Source organism: Gavialis gangeticus, unplaced genomic scaffold (genome assembly GCF_001723915.1).
Source record: "Gavialis gangeticus isolate Ggan-Ray unplaced genomic scaffold, GavGan_comp1, whole genome shotgun sequence".
NCBI classification, from domain to species: Eukaryota; Metazoa; Chordata; order Crocodylia; family Gavialidae; genus Gavialis; species Gavialis gangeticus.
The window spans coordinates 37,895,386-37,909,206 of NW_017729008.1; the positions used below are offsets into that span (position 1 = coordinate 37,895,386).

At 47.2% G+C, this 13,821-nt stretch overlaps 1 protein-coding gene across 1 annotated transcript; it reads right to left on the reverse strand.

Annotated features, from left to right (window-relative positions):
* Positions 1-4,275: 4,275 nt before the first annotated feature.
* LOC109292317 (endonuclease domain-containing 1 protein-like) lies at positions 4,276-8,716 on the reverse strand. The gene is made up of 3 exons (XM_019509719.1): positions 8,602-8,716; positions 6,824-7,139; positions 4,276-5,351 (listed from the first exon to the last, which is right to left on the reverse strand). The coding sequence occupies exons 2-3, from the start codon at positions 7,109-7,111 to the stop codon at positions 4,806-4,808; spliced, it is 834 nt and encodes a 277-aa protein (XP_019365264.1). The 5' UTR covers positions 7,112-7,139; positions 8,602-8,716; the 3' UTR covers positions 4,276-4,805.
* Positions 8,717-13,821: the final 5,105 nt, after the last annotated feature.

The following is a 13,821-nucleotide window of genomic DNA, read 5'->3' on the forward strand; positions in this document are numbered from 1 at the left end:
GGGCAGACCCTACAGTGAGAGACTGCGGGACCTGAACCTATTCAGCCTCCACAAGAGAAGGCTGAGGGGGGACCTGGTGACCGTCTATAAACTCACTAGGGGGGACCAGAAGGGTTTGGGGGAGACGCTGTTTCCCCTAGCGCCCGCTGGCATAACAAGGAGTAATGGGCACAAGTTGATGGAGAGGAGGTATAGATTGGACATCCGCAAAAACTACTTCACGGTTAGGGCGGCTAGGAGCTGGAACCAACTTCCAGGGGAAGTGGCGCTGGCCCCTACCCTGGGGGTCTTTAAGAAGAGGCTGGATGCCTACCTGGCTGGACTCATTTGAGTCCCGTTTCTTTTTTTGGGGTTTTTTGTTGTTCTCCCGCCCTGGCGGGGGGTCGGGCTAGAAGATCTACTAGGTCCCTTCCAACCCTTAATCTATGAATCTATGAATTATCCTTCCCGTACAAGCTGTGCCCTTTGCTACCAATACTGAAGTTACACGAATGGTGTAGTTGGCGCGGGTCCTGCTTTGAGCAGGGGGTTGGACTAGATGCGACCTCCTGAGGTCCCTTCTGACCTGAATTTTCTATGATTATCACATCAAGCCTCCATCCTGACAGTTACATCACAGTGCTAATTATATACAAAGGACATATCTATGCTGTTTTCCTGAGAGAGAGCCACCATGAAGTCCCTCCCTGTCCATCTGTTCGTGCTCTGGGCAATCCAAATCCAAAAATCAGGCAATACAAAGTTGACACTAAGCTGCACGCTCACAGCAGCCTTGGAGTGGCCCAGTGCTGCTCTAAGGTGACCACATTGCCTTACATCCAAGATTTGGAAAGCTGGGAGCAAGGAGGCAGGACCTGCTTCCTGATGGCATTGCCAGGCTCAGTGCAGACAACCAGTTCCTCTTGTGTATCCCCCATCCTTTTGCATTATAGTTTCATAGTAGCTAGGGTCAGGAGGGATTAATACAAGGACATCCAGGATGTTCAGCTGATTGAGCGCTGCTCTGCTTCTCAGCCCTCCAGTGAGCCTATTATGGTGACCCATATTATGCCCATTTCTTAGGTTTTACCTGTGGTTTATACCACCTACCCATGGGGTTTGTGTCCCCCGCTCCTGTTTAATGCCCTCATTTGGTTATCAAGCTATGGTCCTGTGATTAGACACAAACGTAACCTCACAGATCATATGAGCAATCCCCCACCCAAGCACCAGCCACCCACCCACAGGAGGCTGAGAAACATCCCTGTAGATTACTGTTCAATGCTGGTCCTGGATACTGGTGGGCAGAAGCTCTTTTCTTTGTAGGAGGTTTCAGACCACGTGCTCAGCGAAGCAGGGGGACTAGTGCATGGCTTGCTGGGGTCACAGAGGCACATCATCTGCATCGCTTTATTTTCTAGGGTTCACATAGCCTAGTCACAGAGAGTGTAGAGGAATTAGGGCACTTCTGGGTAATACCTGATTGCAAAGACTTCATGGCCTTTCCCAGGAGGAAAGAGCACTTCTGGGTATTACCAGGGGCATGTCTGAGCTTCACAAGGGTAGAAGATGCTGGAGGAGGGTTTCAGGCGGTAGGAGGAGTGGAAGTGGTTATTACTTGGATGGGTGGGGGATTCCAGAGACGATGGAAAGAGAGGAAGGGGATTCACCTGGCAGGAAAGGATGGAGAAGGGGCTGTGAGCTGTGCTGTGGTTTCTACTCACTCGTGGGGGAGGAGGTGAGTGGAACAGGCAGAAAGTGTGAGGAGGAGGCTGCATAAGTAACCCAAAAGGTGGCTGGTGACATCAGCTGTCTCCCACCGGGGCACAGTCCTCCTTGGGCATGCTTGTCTCGAAACTGCACCGTCGGGTCTCATTTGCTCCATGACTTAGTGCCGGGGTCTGCCAGAAACTTCAGTGGTGATGAAAAATGGGGAAGATAACAGGTCAGTCCCCCAGTGTGTAACTTCTGGAGGAGATAGACATCCAGTGGGGGTTTCTAAGTAATTCCTCTGCCAAAAAGCAGCTCACATAAGCTCAGCCTTGTCAATGCAAAATACTTCTCCTGCCTAGCTGGGCAGACCAGGGAAAGATTAGGGTGCCACTATGCTGGGAACTGGGCAAGCAGTTGCAGGCTTGGTGCTAAAGAGGTTGCAACCTGGGATGAGAGCCAGTAGGCGAGTGACAGAAAAGGAGCGGGTGCTATGGATGGGATAACATGAGCTGGTGTCTGTTGGCAGAGCTCTGCAGGGATGCTGGTGCCCCTGGGCACTTCCTGGCATGCTGCCCTCTTGTTGTAATGAGGTCGCTGTTACTCTCCTCTAATCGGGCATGTAAGGTTGGAATGGAAACACTCGTGGGCCCCGACTGACGGTGGATGGGCAATGCCCAGTGGTCTGACACTACAGCAGACCATTTATACTGCAAATGATTTAAAGAAACTGAAATCCCAAATAGAGTAAATCAGTGGGTCCACACTGTCTTAGACTCCAGGACCCCTTGTTAGGCTCGAGTCCCACTGAGAAAATGCTAGCTCTTTGTTTTGACTGCAGACTAATCCTGGAGCAATTTTTCTGTTGCCAGGAACTCAGAAAGACCACAACAGGGCAGCATGCGGAAATCTCTGAATTTAGTACATGAACCGTGTTTCCACAGCACCCTGGTTGAGAATCACTGCATTAACTACTGCCCTGAACATCCATTTCAAATATAAGTCAGCAAAAAAAACAACAACAAAAAAGAAAAAGATCATACATAAAGCTGCAATAAATGTCCTTTCAAAAGCCAAGCATGAGGCAGGTCCAAACACTACTTCACAATAACCTTGTCTCCACCTGGGGACTGGCAAGTACATTTTTTTAAATAGTTATTTGCCCCATAACTGAGCTTCTACCTTACTGGTGCAGTTACCTTTTTACTATGGTCACTATATTCACTTCAACTTGATATTCACTGAGTGCGTTTACACATTCATTAATGCACAGTATTTATTACTCATTAATGTGCCGCAGTTATTGCTTAAATTTAGTACTTGTATAATCGAGTACTAAATCAAGTACTATGCTCAAGTACTAAATTAATGTGCAGTAGTACTGGCACATGCCTTTTTAGTGATGCTACAGTAGCCTAATAATACTGTGCGGTAGCATATCAACAGTTTTTGTCCTGTGATGTGCTACTGTGCAGTATTATTAGGCTGCTGAGCAGTTATTGTCTCATGTAGATGTGCCCACTGAGGTTCAGATTTGGGTGGAGCTGAGTACTACTTGGATGGGCTCCTATCAGTGGCTCCTCCCTGCCTCTCACTCAAACCCCATTTATACAAGCAGTAATTCCTCTTGCGTTTTGGAAACACACCCAAGCAACCTCACTGATTGCATCTTGGCCAATGTGTCCAACTTTTTCTTCAGTGATATTTCTTCTCTGTGTCGTCTTTTTTCCCTATCACCACCCTGGCCAGCTCTCACTCCTCCCCCTGCCCATTATATCTATCAAACTGAAGTGTTCTGCCTTATGCTTAATTGCCTGACCCCATTCCCTCTCCTCTTAATTTTATCCTTCACACTGTCACATGGGTTGCTGCTTATTCCTCATTCATCTTCTGCAGTATATTCATACATTTTTAAATGAGTAGAGGGATGGCGGGGATGATGTAGTTGGGGCTGGTCCTGTTTGGAGCAGGGGGTTAGACTGGATGTGACCTCTTGAGGTCCCTTCCAGCCCTCCTGTCCTCTGATCCTTTGAAAGAGCTGAAGATCTGTATGAGCAGCAGGCCACAGACCTAGCTGTAGAGCAGGGCTTCCCAAATTTTCCTCATCGTGACCCCATTTAAACACTGGACATTTTTTTGTGACCCCCCCCAAAAAGATGCAGACAAGATCAACAAGTCATAAATATGGCACTGTCATGTTTATGGTCTTTATATTGTTCATTTAAAACATTTACAGTCATTTTAACTGTTGCATAGTCATAAACAGGAAGCCTGTTCACCATAATTGGTCAACACCATTGAGCATCTTTGCAACCACATTTTTTTATCGTTGCAAACTCAAATGGGGGTGATGTCCCCAAGGCTGAGAACTGCTGCTGTCGAGAGAGGAAGTAGGTTAGGTACTGGGCAGTTAAGAAGTTGAGTTGAGCTGAGCAGCCTGGGAAGTCGAGAGAGGATCCCGATGGGGCTGGGAATGAGGGGGACATAGTTTCATAGTTTCATAGATTTAGGGTCGGAAGGGACCTAGTAGATCTTCTAGCCCGACCCCCCACCAGGGCGGGAGAACAACAAAACCCCAAACATCATACGAGGAGGAGGCATGAGCTGCATCTCTGGTGTCATCCATGCCCTAGATGTGCCAGTGTCTATTAGAGCTGGTGTATGTGAGCTGGGAAGAGACACTGGTCTGGTCTTAGGGAAAGTGTGTGGGCTGGGTGTTATACATCCCATCCTTTCTGCAGCCTCTTTAACGTTGCTCAGGGCAGGATCAATAACCCAGCTGTATTAAATTTTCCCCACTGCTCTCCTTTCAGCCGTGGCAGGACCCTGTCAAGCTTGGCGGCAGGCCATGCGGCCTCTGCCCCACGGGGTAGCGGGAATCACAGGGAGGCATTCCTCGATTTCCACAGGCAAAGTTGCCTTTCAAGGCTTGTAACAGGGAACAAGATGGCACCTGCGTTTTCCCTCACAAAAGGAGACATTTTTGAGCTAGTTCAGAAAAACATAGATGTAAAAGCATCTCATAAAGGAAGCAGGATAGCTTAAAAGCAGTGCAAGGCTCTCAACCTTGGTCTTCCCTGGGATGAAAAGACGGGTCTGGGAGCAGAGTCCAGGGTTTAATTTCGAGGACAGTCGCTGTGAAACAGAGAAACTGCCCCCTTATGATATAGTCCAGTCAACTGCTCCTCCAGCTCCCCTAGCGTGACCAGCGTGATGGCGTTTTTGTCGTTCTCCGCAATGACCGCCCAGGACCTCCTGTGGTTGTTATCGACCTCACAGCAGGCGGCAGACCAGATGTGGCTGGGCTTGTTGACTCGGCCTTTAGCTATATAATTGTTGCCGGGAACCACTCCCACGACAACGTAGGTGTTGGCACAGTCTGCAGTCCTGGTGGCCATGACTGATTTCTCATAGTCGTTCCATTGCCCACCGTTGAGTTTCTCATACTGTGGCACGATGTTGGTCAGGGTGAAGGTTGAGGCCTTGCTGTCAGGGTTGGGTTGGTGCCCACTGGGGTTCAAATGGCCCCGGTTGCAATTAGTAAGGTTCTTGTAATCTTGGAAAACGGCCTGACTTTTTTTAATCTCATTTTGGCTGACATTGAGCATAGTCATGAGGGTCAATTCTGGTTCCATTTCCTTTGGGTAACTCGACCCCATCAGCTAGGAAGTAGAAAAGAAATCAAAGTCAGGCACATGTGTAGGAGAAATGGAGCAGGTGACCCGAGAAATCTGCATTCTTTTGTGGGCAATTCATTCGTCGAAAAAAAAATACCAACATGAAGGGGATTTAGAGATGACTATTCCCACCTCATACCAACATGAAGGGGATTTAGAGATGACTATTCCCACCGCACTGCTCCAAAGAGAGAGGAGAACCCCTACCGGACATGCAAAAATGCCCCTGCAGGAAAGCAAGCCCTTAACAACCATGAATTTGGCAGCAGGCCCAACCCTGTGCCTTTAAGCCTGAATCATTAGAGTTAATATATAATCCCAGCTGCCTATGGAGAGTGGGTTGGTACCGTAGCTCGTTCCACTGTTTGTCCAATCCATCAGTTGCTTGAGTCCCAATAATAGTAAATGATACGGATACCGAATAAGTGAGATACTTTGCAGGGAGTTCTGTGCCTCCCTGTGACGCTGTGAACGAAGCAGGGGTACATGCAGCTGCAGCAAACAGCTGCACAGGACCACTGAGGTGCTCAAGCTGTTGCTTCAGCTTTTATTTCAAAGAGCGCTGCTTCTCTGATCAGCTCTGTGGGCCCACCAATGTGCTCCAGCTGAGCGGAGCAACGGTGCCCTCTGAAGGAAAAGCCACAGCTAATAGCTCGGTGGCCCATCCTTGTTTTATCGACCCATTGAGAACGAAGCGGGTTGCACGCCATCCAGGCACGAATGATCCAGGCTCTGCTGCAGTCTGTGCAACTGTAGCACCTTTCCCTTGAGGATCCCAAAGCACTTTACCAAGATAAAGCAGCTCTCACAGCAGTCTGTCTAGAGGAACAAACATGCCGTGACTCAGGGTATGTCTTCCCTGTCCTTCTGGGGCAGGGATGCTTGCACACACCCCACCTACCTGCTCCCACTTGCATACGCTAACCCCAGGCCAGTGGTGATGAAGCCACCCTAGGGACACCCCCGCCTGCCTCTCTCAAGCTGACCAGAGACAGAGGCCTCAAGAGCAGCTGCAAGGGGGTGCCCCAAGTGTCACCTCACTACCAGAGTTTCATGTGTGCTGCGTTTGGTTGGATATGTCCAAGAATGTCTATTTTTGAGACTGCCGGTGCAGGGACATGGTGCAGACACACCCTTAGCTGCACAGCAAGTCAATGGAGAAGTGAGGAATGGGAACTAGCCCCTGGAGCTCCCACTGCTCTGCTGTAAGTGTGCATCCCTGCTACTGGGATCCCTGCCACAGCTATTGGGCAGATCCTCCCATCAGATCCCCCCCTGCTATTGGGATCCTACAACACAGGGAATTCCCAAAAGCCAGTCCCACTTGCGTGTGTCCATGTGTGTGGGGAGGAGGCGAAGGGTTCGGGGGCAGGCATGTAAGTGGATTTATTGTACCCTTCAGTTCTGACGTGTCCAGGAGTGTGCCCACTTGTACACTAGCAAAGATGGGAACCTACCTGGGGCTCTACCATCCAGATGTTAGGCCTCTTCCCATGACTCGGCTGGTACAGATAAGCAGAGTAGATTGGGATACGCCGGTTCCTGTCATATAGGGTGGCATAGTGGTACTGGTTCTTGTACCGCTGGCAAATCCTGGCCGCGCTGTCCGGTTCGAGGGCATCGCCTGGGGGCGTTCTGCCGAAGAAAAACTGAGGGCACGTGCCTTTGAAAGACGTCACCACCTCGGTGCTTCCCAGCCGGAGGCAGCACAGACAAACCTGGAGCAGGACCAGTACCAGCAGCATCCTGGGGAGTGGGTAGGTGCTGCCCAACCTAGAGGACAAATACACAGTGACTTCATATTCAACTTGGAGCCTGGTCACAGCCTGGTTCTCCAGGGGAGCAGAGGGTGTAGAGGGTGCACCCAGAGGGTCGGGGCCAAGGCATAGCCACTTTACGTGCTAAGCATGTACCCTTATAAAGGGGACATGGATATGGAAGTTGGTGCTCCCACTTGTGCACACAGAGAAGGAGGTGGGGCAGGAGCCAGCGTCAACCCTTGTTCCTGACCGAGTCACTGTATGAGGAGTCACGAGGAGGGGATGAGGTGGCTGATTTCTATATAAGTGCAACTGTACTGGCCCACCGATACCATCTGGTTGAACAGAAAGCCACTCTCCTGACTTGTTTCTGTGGATAAAATCCAAGGGAAGGATTATGGTTATTCTCATTCATATTCTTATTCATATTTCTGGCATTACTGTAGCACCTGGGGGGACTATGGACCCCATTGTACCAGATGCTGTAGAAACACTGGCCAAAGAAAGTTGGTCTCTGCCCACAGGGCTCACAATGGAAAATAAGAGGCAGCAGAGAGATGCAGGAAGACAGAGACAGTGAAACCATGAGACAGTATTAGTCAGTGCAACGGGCAGCAGCTTAATTGCTGTCAAGTTTTTGGAGGCATCGTAGCCATTATCAAGGAGCGGGGTTAAAGGATAAAGAGGCAGTTTTGTGGCTGTTTCTGGGCATCTCCTCTCAAGACTGCAGGTGGGCTCAGCAGCCCTAAATATACAGAGTTTGGGGCATGATTTCCCCAAGGCTTTTTCATCTGAGAGGAGGATTAGACCCAGTCGTTCACATTAGGAGCACTGCAGACCTCCTGACTACTAATGACCCACCTGCCTGCCCTAAGCAGCTAGCAGGATCACTGTTTGGAGAAAGCCCACCACAAAACCCCCATGACAACACCCACACCTCCTAGATGGTCTATCTGCTGCCAGATGTATCCCGAGATGCAAGAGAAACTGGCCCCAATCTCTGGCTCTTCCTTTCTTCTAGTTTCCCTAAGATCAGCTAACTCTTGGGTGTCAAGGGAAAGCAAGTTGAAATAACTTTTCCTTACAGCCTGTACAGTCAACACCTGTTTCACAGGTTGCCATAACAGAAAGCTTTGTACACCATGATAAAAAACTGTCCCCATCCAACAGTACTGAGATAGCACCCGCTGAGTGTAGGTGATATAGCAGCTATACTATGCCCAGGTTCGATCTAACTGGGAATTTAAGACATAATCCAAAGTCCTTTGCTAGTCCATTAACTTGAATGGTCTTGGCATGCACTGCATTGGGGTGGATTAAGAGTCCTGGAAGTACATTATGTTTTTAGGTATCCCCACTTTTTCATGCTGAGCCAGTTTCTTGGCTTCTGACTTGTCTCCCATCTGGGCCTTGAGATCTAGAAATTTGAAGGTATAAATAACACAATTTTTTGAAATATAAAGAAACCGACTTACCAGAAAAAAACAGCTGCACCCAAATCTGCTACTTTGCACAAGTCTGTTCAGGCTCGCAAGTGTTCAAATTCGCAGTCTCAGTGAAGCCAGCTGCAACCCTGAGGCTGTTTATATATGTTCCTGGAGAAGGAAGGATTGTGCGTCATTAAATTTTATCCAATTTCTCAGGTGGTATTTGGAGTGCAGTTCTCCAGGGGCAGAGCTGGGGCCAGTGTCACACTTTTACTGTTCAATACATCATTCACAAGGTCAGTGATAGCACTTCTCCCTGTAAGCTCCCTCAAAGTTTTTATAAGATAATAGTAAATTTCCTTTGTAGGTTTTGTGGGAATTCTCCAGGTGACTTGGCAGCTGGTATTTATATAGGTATTATGCAAGAGCTTTTCTGTCATCGATAGCAACCCTGAACCATAGCCTGTTTTCCAAGGTCATGGGACAAACTCCAGATCTGCGTAACAGAGCAAAACAAAACCTTGAATCTACATGTTTTTGGATCGGGGCGGGGGGGGGACTCCGAATCCACATCTGGATTTGAATTTTTCTGAATGTTAAGCATGTTTGGACCCTTTAACTTGATTTGGGATAGTTCAGTGTAGAAGTAGGTTTGAGCTTTGAACTCAAATGCAAATCTGGAGCATTTTTCTGTAGCATTTTGTCCTTGGTCTGTATCTACCTGATAGAATAACAACCCAGTAGACCATCTATGAAGTAACATAACATTGATATCGTCTCTGCCCATACAGGATTGTAATCTTCTCAGAAGAAATCCAATATCAGGGTCTTTGCAGGAAGGTTCTTAAAGGGGATGATGCTACTATTTTAGGGGCTAGGACAAGTGTAGCAAGCTTCATAGTAAGTAGACATAAAGAACCTTATTGGAAGGTAAGAGTATACATATACAAATAATTTCCTTGCATTAAATACTGCATCTTTCTCCAAACATCAACTCCACTTTTGCAAACTTCAAAAGACGTAGCTAGTCATTTTGTGACATAGCTTGCAGCATGTGGTGATGATGTCAAAAGATGTGTGTTACATAATGTGTGAAGCCACCAGGGATACCGTATATCAAGCCCACGTTCTGGTCTAATGCTCACCAGAGTCTTATGCAGCCTCCCTACAGCATCAGAACAGCTAGGCTCATTATTTTCAGTTATCCCCAACTTTGCTTTTTTGCTTTCTGAGCAGATAGGTATAGGCCTCTCTGGAGTATTGAAGAATATATATACTGCTCACACAAAGGCTTTGTGAAAGCAGCTGGCTGGAGTAGGCTTGACCGGCAAACCTGACTGATGTATGAACTCCTTATGTAAGCCAAATGGGTTACGACACGGGCCAGATGTACACTCCTGTCGTGAGATGGGAGGAGGGGATAGCTGTACAAAGTGCTACATGGTTGAGTACTGGGAGGATAAGGCTGGATGGGAACACCCATGTCAGGATGTGGAACAAGCCCATAATACAGGATGGCTCAAGATATTCAAGATACTGCTGGAATGTAATATGTAATTTGTTTTGACCACTGTATAAATGGAGAATTAGAAATAAGGGGAATTTTGTATTGGCCTAGAGGAGCTGACATGGGGTTGCCTGGTCACATCAGATCACGACTGTGTTAGGGTCATGCCTTGCAGACAATGAACCTGGTCGAACCTTTGCTCCCGGACTGAGCCTGTGGTCATTTTTTAAAACAAGATTGGTGTCGGGATCCCCCGTCTGTGACTTTTTAGAGCGCCACAGCCCTTGGGTCTTCAACACCGACAACATGATAACTCCCAATGAGGACAGCGATGGAGGCAACAGGGGCCATTCTGTGGGTGATAAACATGCACCCATGAAAGGGAATGGGAGTTGACACGGTGCATTTGGCCAACGGTATGACTATATACACCTACAGAAAGCAGAAAGCAGTAGGACCCATACCCCCATCACGGTCCCTAAGGGCCTTCTTCAGGACCTGCTGGTAGATACATTGCCAAACACTATGCAGCAACTGAGTGACACTGGTACAATCTGAGTAGCAGATTTCAAACCACTTTTGGAGGAGCTGCCTTGTTGTGTTGAAAGACGGCTCAGGGAAGATAAACATTGCTTGCTTGCTTTTTTTGTGGAACATCCTTGGGAAATTCCTAGGTTAGCTAACAGCTGGTCTGGAAAGAGAAAATATTTATTTTGTATATCTTCATGACATTTATGCAGCAATCATTCAGAAAAGATCTTATTGCCATTCTGTGGGAAGTCTCTCTGTCAGGAGCAGACTAGGATGCCCAACATTTTATCACCTGCATTTCGCAAAGCTCCAGTAACTTGGTTTTTCAATAAACCAAAGAGTACAATAGCTTGAGAACATGCAAAGACCCAACAGAAGGAAAAGTTAAGATCTAAGAATCATGTATCGGGAATCACTGTTTGTGTACCCTATATCACCCCTGGTTTTTATGGTTATGAATATCTGAATTGTAATGCCTGATCCTACATGGGACATAGATTTATTTATCTGCAGTTCCAAGCAATGGGATTAATAATTCAGTGGTTTTATCAACAAACCTTGATGGCACTCACTACCAGTTTGAGGTGCTGCTTTCCAGGCCAGCTGGGTATTCCCAGGGCTCAGACAACTGCGTGCCCTTAGCTGCAGCTCATTTGTATCATTAAAACCTGCAACTTTTCCAGTTCCTGGATGAGTGGCTCCAAGAGCTCCATTTTACAATAGGGCCCTTCTTGCCCTCCAGAAGAGTTGAACCCTCCTTTCAGTCCAGGGGTCTGAGGCTGATCAGGAATATAGCTTACCCTATAACTTAGAATCGTAAAATCATAGAAAATGAGGGTGGGAAGGGACCTCAGGAGGTCACAACTAGTCCAACCACCTGCTCAAAGACGGACCAGCCCCAAGTACATCATGCCAGCCAGGGCTTTGTCTAGCCAGGTTTTGAAACCCCCCAAGGATGGAGCTTCCACCACCTTTCTGAGTGACCTGTCTAGTGTTTTACTACTTTCCTCGTGAGAAAATTCTTCCTTATGTCTAACTTAAACTTCCCTTGCTGCAGCTTGAGCCCATTGCTCCTTGTCCTGTCTTCATAGGGGTCGCCCAAGACATTTGAGAGTGTCAGTCTGTCTGCCACAGCACAAGTTCACACTGTGAAGGAGGGCTTCACAGTAGGGCTGTGCGAAGCTTCGCCAGCTGTTTCGTTTCGACACTGTTTCGACTCGTTTCAAGCGCAAAACTGCAAAAAACGAAGGGCTTCAAAACAGCTTTGAAACGAAACAGAACAGAACGGCGATTTCGAAATGAACCAAAACTCAAAATGAAACACTGCTCTATCGAAATGTCGACGTGGAAGTCAAAGCAGAACAGTGCTGTTTTGCACAGCCCTACTTCACAGGTCTTTTCCAGGCTTTGCTGCATCTAGCAATCTGACCCACATTCCCCAGTCCTTTAATCAGTTTTACTCTTAAGCGTCTTTCTCAACCCCATCCTTTGGGAGTCTGTTCTCTGTACTTTTTTTCATCTTGGATATGTTTCCTACAGAACACAAAACTATAGCTACTGCAGGATATAATGGTCATATGCACTACTTTTCCCCTAAGGGGAGGGTGGATCCCAGTAAAAATGACTTGCTCCTCGTGTATTGTATACACTTTTATAGCCAACAAAATGCTTTAAAGAATACAAATAATGGGATCAAAAATAAGGGTGAGAGCATGTACCATGGTCCATAAGGTAGCCGAACTACTGCCCAGTTCTCTCACTGTTTTAGCAGCACTGTTGCAATACCCAAACAGTCATGAATCAGAAGTGGCTTGGAGGAAGGAGGAATAATAACTAATAGAAGATCTTTTTGATCATTTGCAGATTTGTTCGTGCCTACCCAGCTGGAAAATTGCTGTTACGCTGTTCCACAGCGCTCATTTACATAAAGATAAATATTTAATTTATTGATTTTCTTTCCAACTTCCAGGGTTACGTGGCGGCTATCCCAGTTATAAGAAAACAATTGTACATTTGCACGCACATCTCTACCTATTTAAATGCCCACAGTGCCCATAATTATAAACAGACGCGATGAGCACAAGGAAAGTCAGAGGTGTGACCAGTCACACTTGACTATAATTTGCTCTGCACACCACTATGCCAATGGTGACCCACTGGAGGAGAATATGGTAATCTCATGTTCACAGTCCCAGACCACCATGAGGATTTGTTGTTTCAGCCCAAATCCTTCAGGCCTTCAGTTTGTTAACACAGCTCCTCTCTCGCTCACTCGCATGCCTGGATCCTATGCAGCTCTGCCTTCAGTTGTTTGGGGTTTTTTTAACTGGTAGGAATTAAAATGATTCAATGGCAGACTAAGCAGCATTACAGTTAAGCACGCAAGGTGGCATTTCTTTTGCAGCCTTCAGCCATTTGGTGGCAATTTCTTTGTTTTTTAAATCAGATAAGTTCCTCCCATCTCCGGGGATAGTGGGGCTAACGAAAACCAAAGGGAAGTCCTGACTATAGGGTTCTCTCCTAAAAATATTGGCTCTGCATATTCCTACTTGAGGGGTTTTGACACCTCCTGGCTTGAAGCAATGGGTGACTTGTTACCCAAGAGCACTGCATCCTCCCTGTCAGGAAGCACAGAGGCTCTTGGAGGACAAGAAAAGTTTTTTTACTGGTCTCTACAGATCTTTGAGAACTGCCCCGGGACAGTCACGCTTGCAAACACTCCTGCTACTAAATCAGCTGCAAATGGAAAAATGCATAGGCTGCCCAAAAAAGAAATATTACTACCTTTTTTGGATGTCCATGATTATGATTGCAATTTCTCTGCTTATAATACAGAATCATAGAAAACACGGGCAACTGGTACCTCCTGAGTCTGGGAGGGCACCAGATTGCCGGCTGGGGGTGGGTCCGGTTTTGTGGCTGATGCTTCCAGGGGGTGCACAGCTGATCTCAGGGGGGTGCACGTGCACCCATGTGCACCCCCTATGCATTGCCAATGATAGAAAATTAGGGTTGGAAGGGACCTCAGGAGGTCATGTCTAGCCCAACTAGATCATTCCAGGCAGGGATGATATACCATTTTATTTTGGGGACAGAACAACAATACTAGCAAATGAATGTGCAATATTTAATCATTTTTGTATGCCAGGAATATTTTTTAAATGGCATGGATGTCAAACAGCCTTTGCATTCATTCATAGGCCTACTTTTCCTCATAGGCATTTTCACTT